Source organism: Mustela putorius, unplaced genomic scaffold, assembly GCF_011764305.1.
Source record: "Mustela putorius furo isolate JIRA1106 unplaced genomic scaffold, ASM1176430v1.1 tig00003898_pilon_pilon_pilon, whole genome shotgun sequence".
Classification (NCBI taxonomy): Eukaryota; Metazoa; Chordata; class Mammalia; order Carnivora; family Mustelidae; genus Mustela; species Mustela putorius.
Genome location: NW_025422047.1, coordinates 9,745,695 through 9,758,397, shown reverse-complemented (window position 1 = coordinate 9,758,397; position 12,703 = coordinate 9,745,695). Strand labels below are relative to the sequence as shown.

At 38.0% G+C, this 12,703-nt stretch overlaps 1 protein-coding gene across 4 annotated transcripts in view; it reads left to right on the top strand.

Annotated features, from left to right (window-relative positions):
- UBR1 (ubiquitin protein ligase E3 component n-recognin 1) overlaps nucleotides 1-12,703 on the top strand; it is a 143,621-nt gene that overhangs the window by 104,335 nt on the left and 26,583 nt on the right. For all 4 annotated transcript variants that reach the window (XM_013055459.2, XM_004751218.3, XM_045067680.1 and 1 more), the window contains exons 34-39: nucleotides 1,571-1,664; nucleotides 2,939-3,087; nucleotides 5,963-6,018; nucleotides 7,364-7,460; nucleotides 8,256-8,323; nucleotides 11,598-11,748. In XM_013055459.2, coding sequence (XP_012910913.1) covers nucleotides 1,571-1,664; nucleotides 2,939-3,087; nucleotides 5,963-6,018; nucleotides 7,364-7,460; nucleotides 8,256-8,323; nucleotides 11,598-11,748 — 615 coding nt within the window. The remainder of the gene's footprint in view (nucleotides 1-1,570; nucleotides 1,665-2,938; nucleotides 3,088-5,962; nucleotides 6,019-7,363; nucleotides 7,461-8,255; nucleotides 8,324-11,597; nucleotides 11,749-12,703) is intronic.

The window sequence follows — 12,703 nt, the reverse complement described above, 5'->3', positions numbered from 1 at the left end:
AGCTAGAGAATATGGGGGAAATCGCAGAGAGGAGAGAGCCTATAGAAGAGGAATGTCCTGTTTTTGAGACCAGCACAAATCTTGGGCTTCCCTCCAAGATGCACATGTGTAGAACAGGCCCAGAGAAATGGCAATAGGGCTGAGAGTGAAGGAGCATTAAACCACCACTGAGGGATATTCAAAATAACCAATATAAGATCCAAAATTATTCAGCATAAGAAGCTGACCACTTCTAAAGGAAAAAAAAAAAAATTAAATGCCAATCCTGACATGTTTTAACATTGAACTTTTTTGACAAAAAAATTAAAACAGCTATATAATTATTAAGCATAAGGTAAAGGTGAACACTTTAGAAGTGATTGGAAAAATATGAGTTCTCAGCAGAAAAAAATCAAAACTATTAAAAAAAAAAAGAACCAAATAGAGATAAGAGAATTGAAAAAGTACTGTATGAAATAAAAATTAACTGGATGGGCTCAATAGTAGAATGGAGATGGGAAGGGTAAGAGTTAGTGAACTTGAAATTATATCAGTGGAAATTCTCCAGTCTGAAGAATAGACAGAAAAGTGATGGAAAAAAAAAACAAAAACAAGAACATAGCTTTAGAGACCTATGAATCCAATTTTTAAAAATCTAATATTTGTGTCCTCCAAGTCTCAAAAAGAAAAAGTATGGTAGAGGAAAAAAAAGTTTTTTTGAAGAACTAATGACTGAAAACTCCCCAAATTTGGTGAAAAAACATAAATTTACATATTTAAGTTCAGGAAACCTCAAAAATAAACTGAAAGAAAAACTGCACCTATATAGAGCATACCCAAGCTGTTGAAAACCAAAGATGAGGGGAAAAAAAATCTCAAAAGCAATCAGAAAAAGACAACCTGTTTCATATAAGGAACAACAATTCCAATTTGATGAGATATTGGAACCAAAATGAGGTTAATGTTCACCCAAGGTCTTATTCATAGTGGCAGAGCTAGGATGCAAACCTATGCACCTTGGCTCCAGATGCTCTGCTCTTATTCATTAATATATGCTGCCTTACTAATAGAATACTATGCATCCATTAAAAATGAAACTATAGGGGCGCCTAGGTGGCTCAGTGGGTTAAGCCTCTACCTTCAGCTCAGGTCATGATCCTGGGGTCCTGGGATCGAACCCTGCATCGGGCTCTCTGCTCAGCAGGGAGCCTGCTTCCCCTTCTCTCTCTGCCTCCTTTTCTGTGATCTCTGTCTGTCAAATAAATAAATAAAATCTTTTTTTAAAAAAAATGAAACTATAGAGGGGGAGTTACTGATGTGGAAAGACATTTATGATCCATTGGTGAAAAAACAAGATATAGAACAGTACTATGGATTTTGTCTTTATTAAAAAATCTGTATGTGTAATGTTCATATGGAGAACAGAAGAATATCACCCAAATGTTATTAGAGAAATTTTGAATGATTACTTATTGTTTATTAGCATTTCCTAAGTTTCCTACTATTTAAAAAATATATAATTTTAAAAAGCTAGAAAGATGTCTCACTAAACCCTCATGATTTTTCTTTCTTTTTCTTTTTCATTTATAAGGAGAAAACCCAACAATTCCAGTCTTATTTGATCAAGGAATGGGCGATTCCACTTTTGAGTTCCATTCTATCCTCAATTTTGGAGTTCAGTCTTCGTAAGTATCTAAGTAGTTAAGAGAAGTCTGTAAATGGCTGTGAAAGTAAGAATGAAGAATAATCCTTCCTCCCATCCTCCCATCTTTCCTTCCTGCTTTATTTGTAAAATTATTTCTTTACCCCATTTTTATCTTGTTTCTTTCTCCCTGAAGTTTTATTTCTACAATAAAATAAAGTGGTTTGAGGTATTAGAGTACTATGTATTAGGGTGAACTATGTCTCTAATTAACCATTTTTTTAAAAAGATTTTATTTATTTATTTGAGAGAGAGAATGGGAGAGAAAGAGCATGAGAGAGGGGAGAATCAGAGGGAGAAGCAGACTCCCCACTGAGTGGAGAGCCCAATGAGGGACTCGATTCTAGGTCTCCAGGATCATGACCTGAGCTGAAGGCAGCCGCTTAACCAGCTGAGCCACCTAGGCACCCTGTAATTAACCATTTTTGACCAACAAAAATGCCATTTCTCTATAGTCCTGCATACAATAAGAACAGCATTTAAGAGACTTTAATTAAAGTCATATATGACCTGCCCTCTGACTTCTAAAAAGTCTCTAGTCATCCACATCCCCGATTCACTTTTCTTGTTGGTAAAGTTCAGTACCCTTGTATCTTACATTATAAGGTTATTAGAAAAATACTTATGTGAAGACACTTTGAAAAATATAATGTATCCAAATCAGGCGTTACTATTTAATAGATATTATCTTATGTACATTTTTTAGTTGTAATCCTTATTTATGTTACATTATCTCATTGTTATTGAAAATACTTAGGAAAGGAAGTTCAGAAAACCAGAAATTATCACTCCAAGTACATGACATGTTCTCTCTTTTTCTCTTTGTCTCTCTATTTCTCACACACATACACATACACATACACACACACACACACACTGTTAACACTGAAGTCCTTCTTAGTCCCTTTTACAGACACTAAAACTTTTTTGGTTGGATCTGTTTCCTCTGAATTGTATTCCTTCTCTGAGTCTGCCCTTAATTTGGATCTAGATCCTTTCTGCTATGATCATTTACTGCATCTTTTACAGGAAGTAAAGTTATATGGGCCATTATCATTTTGTAAAAAATATTTTTCTACCTATAAGATACAGAATTCAGCTTTTCCCTTTTTCAGAGGCTCTAATCTCTAATTTGACAAATAGCAGTTTACTTTGTCAAAAGGAGTTAAATTACTACTTCAGTATCTAGATGGACTTCTCAGTAGGTAACCCCGTTGACTAAATTACTATACAAATTTTTCTTGTTTTATTTTTTAGGATAAAATATTCTAATAGCATCAAGGAAATGGTCATTCTATTTGCTACAACAATTTATAGAATTGGACTGAAAGTACCTCCTGATGAAACGGATCCTCGAATCCCCATGATGACCTGGAGCACATGTGCTTTCACTATCCAGGCAATTGGTAAAGCCTGTGAGAGACTGCTTTGGAAGGTTCATAGAAACAGGATTAAAATGGACCACAATTTTTCCATTTTTCCCCTAATGGCTTAAAATAGTTTGAATGGTTGGAGGAGTATTAATATCTCAGTATATTAGTGTGACTTGATGCCATTAGTCCAAGAATTTTTTTTTAAGATTTTATTTATTCATTTGACAGATATCGTGAGTAGGCAGAGAGGCAAGCAGACAGCAAAGGTGAAGCAGAAGCAGCGTCCCCACTGAGAAGAGAGCCCAATGTGGGTCTCAGTCCCAGGACCCTGATACCATGACCTGAGCTGAAGGCAGAGGCTTAACCCACTGAGCCACCCAGGCGCCCCTAGTCTGAGAATTTTTCATCAATCCCTTTTAACTACAGTGTTGCCTATATGCAAAATAAGCTTAAAGTATTTGAAAGGTAAAGCACAAAGCAAGCTATGTTTGAAAGCTGGCAGATTTACAACACTGGAAAATCAAGAAAAAAAGGCGAAGGAAGAAGAATCAAGCCAGAAATGTTCAGTGGTTTTTGTTTTTTTACACTTTGAGAGAAAAAGAACAAAAACAAAGTCACCTAAAACATTATCAGGATAGGGAAAGGAAGACTGAGGTAGTTAGGAGAGACAGATTAGCAGGAAGAACTAAGAGGTCAGAGGGGAAGCCCACTGACAAAATCCCTGCCATACTGCATTTTCTTACAGAAAAGTGTAGCAGTCAAATCAACATGTTGTACACCTTAAATGTACATAGTGTTATGTGTCAGCTATATCTCAGGAAAGCTGTTGGGGGAGAGAAGAGTGTACTAGTGAAGAATTGCTTAAATTTTAAAATTAGCATACTTATTACAGTCACAAGATATAATACTATCTTAAAAACAGTAAAAACTGTAATTCTTTTATGTCCTCTTTATCCAAGACAGTTTCAATTTCCCTTTCCAGTATAAATTCTTGGCAGTTGTTGTTTTATTTTTTTTTTAATTTTTTTTTTTAAAGATTTTATTTATTTACCAGAGAGAGATGGGGGGAGAGAGCAAGCACAGGCAGACAGAATGGCAGGCAGAGGCAGAGGGAGAAGCAGGCTCCCTGCCGAGCAAGGAACCCGATGTGGGACTCGATCCCAGGAGGCTGGGATCATGACCTGAGCCGAAGGCAGCTGCTTAACCAACTGAGCCACCCAGGCGTCCCTTGGCAGTTGTTTTTAATGGAGTCTACCACCTTTTCTTTAAAAAATATTTTATTTATTTATTTGTCAAAGTGCAAAAGCAGGGGGAGCAGCAGGCAGAGGGAGAAGTAGGCTCCCCGCCAGGCAAGGAGCCCAATGTGGGATTTGATCCCAGGATCAAGTGCCTGAGCTGAAGGCAGGCACTTAACCGACTGAACCATCCAGGCGTCCCAGTCTACCACTTTTTCTTCATTTACCTATATTTTTGTAGCAAGGTGTTATTTTGCGATTCAAATTAAGTAGCGTGAAGCCATTTCTTTCACAAAACCATCCTACATATCAGCTTCAGCTTCCTAAACAGTTACATCCAAACCTGTCAGACTTAGATCATGGATAAAAGAAAATACACAGATTTATATTTACTATGATTAAATAAAATGAGAAATAGGAAGAATAAGATTTTTTTTAAGATTATTCATTTATTTATTTGAGAGAGAGAAAAAGAACATGAGCAGGGAGGAGGAGCAGAGGGAGAAGCTGACTCCCCACTGAGCAGAGAGCCCGACCTGGGGCCCTATCCCAGGATGCTGGGATCATGACCTGAGCCAAAGGCAGAGGCTTAACTGAGCCACCCAGGCACCCTGGAAGAATGAGATTTTAATAGAATAGAATCTGAACAAATTGATAAATACAAAGCATTCTTTTAGAGTCATGATCTAGTACTGAGTATCTCTGAGACTTCCAGTGAAGGCATTTTACACTTTACTGTCTTTGGCAAGACAAACTTAGGAATCAGGAGTTTATATTGAGACAGTTAACATTTCAAAAAATGCACAGTTTTTGTCATAAAAGTGATGAGAAGTTCACTGGAGAATAGGACTAAATTTTTCTGTGTGGTTCTGTAACCTAGTAATTGGATTTTATTTAATTACTGTAGTGTTACACTGTTTTCACAGTGCTTTTTCCATTCGGGGACCTAGCGCATAAGCCACTAACTTACCTCATTCCCTATGCATATGGAGAGACATATACAGGATGTGTTGGCATAGTTAGAAACTACTGTTAAGGAATCAATATATAGCATCTCTTATTACTATCCATTCAGAGTTGAAAACAGAAAATAGGAGATAAGCCCTCCTTACTCATAGATATATCTGCTGCCAGAGAGCAATGAAAATACAAGTAATGTACAGTAAATGCCCTAGCCAGCAAGGAGAAATGCATATGAATCCATGGTTGTTTTTTTTTTTTTTCCACTTTTGGTTATTTTTCCTATAAATGTAGTTCTTTTTTAACAGTACCTATAAGAGCAATAGTTACTTGCATCTGCCTTACGTATTTTTAAACAAAATAGGTTGTGATTATATATAAAAATGACTTGGTTAAAAATTGTTGGCATAGAAGCAATGTTCAAAGGATGAAAAATGAACCAGGATGCTTTGTTTTTTCCAAGCGTTCTCTATAGATAACTGCAGGGGCTTTATTATTTATAGTAACAATTTGTAAGTGATCTGCATTTGTTTTTTATAATATTTTCTCACTCAAAAATTTGGAAATTTTGGCTTAAACATGAAACTTTGAAGGGGAAAAGTGCAAATCATCTGGGCAAAAATATAATCAGTTAAAGAACATCTGATAGAAACCAAGTATACAATTGTAGCAGTATTCAGGATTTATTATTTTTGTTTTTCTTACTCTTTGAGAAAACCTCTTGGGAGATGAAGGGAAACCTCTGTTTGGAGCACTTCAAAATAGACAGGTGTGTATATTCCAGAAGGGTATGTGTAATTCATGGTGGGCTTTTTTTGGTATAGTCTAATTTAACATTTTTAAAAATCATTATTTAATTCACTCCCTTTTCTATAAAAATAAGCAAAATTCTTTTTTTTTTTTTTAAAGCAGCTTCAGTCTCACAGGAGACTAAATGGCCAACATTGTGCACTTTATTTTTTTTTAATTTATCTTTATTTTTCTCACCATAGCATATACCCTCCCCAAAGTCTATCACCTGGCCACCCCATCCTTCCTACCCCCCTGCCCTCCACCAACCCTCAATATGTTTCCTGAGATTAAGAGTCTCTTATGGTTTGTCTCCCTCTCTGGTTTCATCTTGTTTCATTTTTCCCTCCCTTCCCCTATGATCCTCTGTCTTGTATGAAACTAGATGGTGTTATGCTAAGTGAAATAAGTCAATCAGAGAAAGACAGTTATCATATGATCTCACTGACAATGAGGAATCTGAGAAGTAAGACATTGTACACTTTAGAGAGCTTACTCAATCTTGGTGGTTAAATGAGAGATTTCTGGTGATACTTACTTTTTCTCCCCCTACTTTGTTTACTGCCGAGTCAGAAACCTGGTATCTCCTTCATTTTCCTTCCTCACTAATTTTGCCCCATCATGCAACATAAAGTATTAGTGCTGGCTTAACTATAGATGAATCCTCATAGTAAGTTCAAGAATGAAACTAAACCATGGCTCCTTGATGGGCAGATCTTGGCCTATGCCAGGCCTATCTCCAGGCCTAAGCCTCATATTGTAGGGGACCCAGGGAAACAGTGCTCAACAAATAGCCCTATGACAACAGAGTGGACAACCAAGGATTCCCTAGACCACCCCCATCCTCGCCATTTCCCTCTTATTTTCCTGACAGCTGGCACAGGGGACTTGTAGTCCATAGTGTGCTTCCCTACAGTTCTGCCTTCTGGTTAGGAAGCAGGAAATCTGAATTCTTTTAGGGCTTTTAGGGGTTTCTTGCCATCATTTTAGAATTTCTATAAATATATATATATATATATTTTGCCCAGGCCTCAGCAGGGTAAGTTAGTCCAAAAATTTAAGAAATTGACTGGGGAAAATGAGTACTTAAATGAGAATTGAAATAATCGCTTTAATACCTCTTTGCATGGGAAAATCTGTTAAAAATTTGATGAGTTCATAAAACTTTCTAAAAGTACTAAAAATATTGTAATTTATTTGCAAGACTATAAAGTATATAATAAGTCTGCAGCTAATTCTTGCAGACTGGGATTGAGTTCTACAGTGAGTGACTTCAGGCTATCATCTTCCCTTATCTTTTTATCTTTCCCTCTCTTACAATCTAGCATAATGGTCTGAAAGCATTAATGCAGTTTGCCATTGCACAGAAGATCACCTGTCCTCAAGTCCTGATACAGAAGCATCTTATTCGTCTCCTGTCAGGTAGTCTCCTCTTTATTATTACTTACATGTCTTTTTCCATTGCATTTCTGGCAGTGTATTTCATTAGGAAACAACACACTGCACTAATTTTGAATCACTCACTACAGCAGCTTTACAAAAGAAAAAACAAGACTTGGGTGCCACTATAATACCTGCAATCTTATTTCAAAACTCAGGTTTTCCAATTTTTTTTTTTTTTTTAACTTTGTTTTTAACTTAACATCTACCCACCTCGGGACTTTACTGAACCAACATCCACAACCACTAGCTAACATATTTATATCCTAATCTGATTAGAAAAGGGATCAATGACATGGATAATTTAAAAATAGGTATAATTTTGCTGGATCAGGAGGATATTCTTCATCCTCATTTCACTTGTACTGCTTTGCATGCTGTCTCTGCTCTGTATGTGTGGATACATATTCTGTGTATCTCAAGACATTTAGAAATGGATAGTTAGGAAAAAAGTATTAAGAAACATAGTATAAAAGTAATTCTTCTTATTCATTGAGCATATTTTTATTGAATAATCTCTGTTTCTGTTATGCTGTTTACCTTTTTTCCTCCTGCATCTTATCTTTCAACTCTTAAATTCTATACAAGGCTTTCTAGGAGTTTTTATTAGTTTAACTTATCTTTAGTTGTGGTTCCCATATCTTAAAGGTGTGATGTTCCAGTTTACCAGTTAATGTATTTTATAACCGTGTTACATTTTTGTGTTAGATGTTTTATATTATATTTAACTACATTGCAATCTTACTGAATGAATTACACTGTTGTTGTTTTTCCCAGTTGTTCTTCCTAACCTAAAATCAGAAGATACACCTTGCCTTCTATCTATAGATCTCTTTCATGTTTTGGTAAGTGTTCGACAAAAATTCTTAAGTCTCTTAAGTTTCTGATTTCATGTATTTTCCCATTCAAATTCATGTTCTTTTTTCAAGATTATAAATTATTGGTGTTCAGACTATAAATTTAGTCTCTTTTCCATTCTGCTTATGAATAGATACAGATTTGACTGAGACTGTCAAAATCACTTTATTTTTTTTTTTTTTTAAAGATTTTATTTTTTATTTATTTGACAGACAGAGATCACAAGTAGGCAGAGAGACAGGCAGAGAGAGAGAGAGAAGCAGGCTTCCTGCGGAGCAGAGAGCCTGATGCAGGGCTCGATCCCAGGACCCTGAGATCATGACCCGAGCCGAAGGCAGCAGCCCAAAATCACTTTAAAGGGCACCTGAGTGGCTCAGTCGGTTAAGTGTCTGCCTTCAGCTCAGGTCATGATCCCAGGGCCCTGGCATCAAGTCCCGCATCAGCCTCCCTATTCAGTAAGGAGCCTGCTTCTCCCTTTCCTGTTCCCTCTGCTTGTACTCTCTCTCTCTCTATCTCTCCCTTTCTCTATCTCTCTCTCTCGCAAAAATAAGTAAATAAAAAATCTTTCTTAAAAATCACTTTAGGGGGATGCCTGGGTGGCTCAGTTGGTTGGGCAGCTGCCTTCGGCTCAGGTCATGATCCCAGCGTCCTGGGATCGAGTCCCACATCGGGCTTCTTGCTCGGCAGGGAGCCTGCTTCTCCCTCTGTCTCTGCCTGCCATTCTGTCTGCCTGTACTCACTCTCTCTCCCTCTCTCTCTCTGACAAATAAATAAAATCTTAAAAAAAAAAATCACTTTAGGGGCACCTGGGTGGCTCAGTGGGTTAAGTCTCTGTCTTCGGCTCAGGTCATGATCTCAGGGTCCTGGGATTGAGGCCCGCGTTGGGCTCTTTTCTCAGCAGGGAGCATGCTTCCCCCTCTCTCTGCCTGCCTCTCTGCCTACTTGTGATTTCTCTCTCTGTCAAATAAATAAAATACAAATAAATAAATAATCATTTTAAAAATGAAAACACATTAAAAACTAGTGGAGTGTGTCCAAAAACAAGAAATGGAGACTTGGAAGTAAGGAAGGTGGAGGTAAATCTTCCAGAGAAATGGAAGGGCACTTCTAGCCCCGTCTGTGTCTTCTTTCAGGCAGCTTCAGCTTACCCCAAACTCTAAGTGGCTGCGAATGTCTTCAGGGAAGGGCAGGTTTTTGGACAAGGATTCTAGTCCTTGTTTTCAGAGCCTAGGACTTCGTGCTAGAAGTGCTTACAGCTGCAAAATAGACGTGTTATATCTTTTTAATGCATCACTTTTTTCAGTGATGTGAGTGGGAAATAATATAAGTTAGGCTGGGGATAGCCCATAGCTGAACCAGTGACAGGACCTGTCATAAAAACGAGGTGACCAGTCCATGCACAGTGTTGAGGTGAGCAGGGAACGGTGATTCTGAGTCCATGAGGTGAGACCGGCATCCTTTCTGGAAGCAGTCTGAATCCCTGGACTAGGGCTGGGGGATTATGTCTTCATGGTGACACCACCACCTGTATGCATTTACTCAATGAACACTTCAGACAATGAATACCTATAAGATAAGACCTGTGCCATGCACTGGAGATGCAGTGATAAATAATGGTGGGCCTGAGGTCACTCTGTCGTCATCAGTTGAGAAGAATATCAGGTCCGCAAGAGGAGAGCAAGGACAAATGAAACCCACCAGCGTCCCTGCATCTGTCCAATGACAACAATTTTCAGAGAGAGTGCTGGCCACCGCTTCTCTTTTGTCTTCCAAAGCTTGTGTGACTTCCTCTTTTGACAAAGTCCAGCTTGCAAATATACAGGGAAGGAGGCTCTGGAAAACATACCTCCAGCTTAAACACATTGATGGAGAACAGGCCACAACAGAATCTCTTCACTACTATCCCCATAGTTGAACTCTCTACTCTTCTGGGCAAAAAAAGATAGTCTTGTCAACGTTGCATCTGGGAAATACTTAAATTAGTGTTCCATATGAACTCACAACATGATTTGGGGGTCATCTTCAACCTATATACCGAGATCAATCTCAGATAGCCACCAAACATTTGCTGTGTGGGGCCTACTCATGATTGCATGTGCATTGATTTTTGTTTACTCAGTATGGGGTGATAGCAACATGCTTTTCTTCTGGAAGCTCATCGCTGTCCCACATTTACTCATTTACTCATTCACAATCACCTATAATTATAAGTTAATCTATAAAAATAAAGAATGTGGAAAGAAAAAAAAAAGCATTTTTATACTCTTTATTTTGTAACAGGTATCATCCTAGTTGATTATACACATAGTTGGTGTCTGTCCAAGCAGACTTTGTCTAAATAAATATTATGCATTCCTCCTCCACCTTTTTCTTGTTTATATTATAAGCATGAATGACAGTGTGAGCTATCTTAAAATCATTGATTATTTGATGTTGGGAACCAGGCCCTTGACACATCTAGGCTTCCCCCAAACACCTGTGGATGGATGACAACTGTTTCATGAGTTTCTTTCTTTTTTCCTTTTTTTAAAGATTTTTTTATTTATTCATTTGAGAGAGAGAAAGAGACAGAGCCCAAGCAGGAGAGCCAGAGGCAGAAGAAGAGGGAGAAGTGGGTTCCCTGCTTAGCAGGAGGACTCTGGGATCATGACCTGTGCTGAAGGCAGACACTTAACCATCTGAACCATCCAAGCACCCCTGTTCTGTGAATTTCTTGGAGAGGTTTTCCCTCCCGGCAGTGACCCCATTCCTTCAAAATGAGTTCTCTAGAGAGATCATTGATAAGGTTGGGAGCATGGAGTTTGTGAATATGGGTTAGCCATTATTCACCTCTCATTGTCCAGAACTCTGCCCGGTGGTGGTCATTCTTATTTTTTGGAATCTTTAGGAAAACTTCGAGAAGAATGCCAGTAACTTGGCCCTATACCCTAAGATTCTGATTTGATTGGATTGGGCTGTGAAACAGTGTTATTTTAAGAGCTCCCCAAGTTACTGTAATGTTGAGTCTTCTGAGCCACAGAGAGAATTGAGACCACTCCTAGAATAAGAAGTTTCAGGAAAGGGGTAACCTATTTGGTGATGACTTTTGTTCTCCATTTATGGTACACTATATTTTAAGATATTCTGTTGAATAATTAGGAAAAATATGGTGGTTATTAAAAAAACACACGAACACCCTACAGTATCTGATATATTTGGTTATAAGATTAGCCCATGCTGATGTTTGTTGTCACACATGTTGATGTCCATTTTCTCTCATAGGTTGGTGCTGTGTTAGCATTCCCATCCTTGTATTGGGAGGACACTGTTGATCTGCAGCCGTCATCAATTAGTTCTTCTTATACCCACCTTTATCTCTTCCATTTGATCACAATGGCACACATGCTTCAGATCCTTCTTACTATAGACACAGGTAAAGCTCCCATCAGTTGTTAACTGTAAATAATAATTACCCGTGGTTTGTTGGCAAAATTCATTTTGCTTGTGATTAATCATGTATATATACTTATATGTGTATTTTTTTTTTAAGATTTTATTTATTTATTTGAGAGAGAAAACGTGAGAGGGGAGAGGTCAGAGGGAGAAGCAGACTCCCTGCTGAGCAGGTAGCCCAATGTGGGACTCGATCCCAGGACTCCAGGATCATGACCTGAGCTGAAGGCAGTCGCTTAACCAACTGAGCCCCCAAGTGCCTAGATTCTAAATTCTGTGTTATATCTCTTGTGGAATGATCATTTGTTTCTTTATGGATGCTATTTAAATAAAAAGAAGAGCTATGAAAGGGATAAATTAGCTAAACCACTTGATTCTCTAACTTGTGGCTGCTCTCCAGATATACGGGGAAACCATTTGAACCTGCTGTACCCTTTTTCAGATTTCCTAATTTCAGGGTTGGGGATTAGTCCCTCCGACATTTGTCCCTGGTAAATAATTTTGATAAGCCTGTTTATGAAACCATTTTTGATTCCTCCAGCTAGAATGATAATAGAATGTTTTATAGCATTTGTCACATAGTATCTTATTTTATAATTCTGTGCTGTTCTGCTTCTTTCCCTGGTTCTCCTTTCTCGCTACTCCTTACCCCCTGCTAGTTTCTTGAGTAGAGAACATTCAGATTTTAAAATCTTTTCTCATAAAGTTAAAGTCCAAATAAGTATTCATTAAATGTTTTTTGGACAAATGTGCACTCACAGATACCTGAGTATCATGGAATCATGATGTAGTTATTCTCTTAGACTCTGCTCTTAGTAGAAAGTAAAGTCTGCTACCAGGCTGTCAGTGATCAAAGACAACTCCTGGGGCACCTGGATGGCTCAGTGGGTTAAAGCCTCTGCCTTCAGCTCAGGTCATGATCCTGGGGTCCTGGG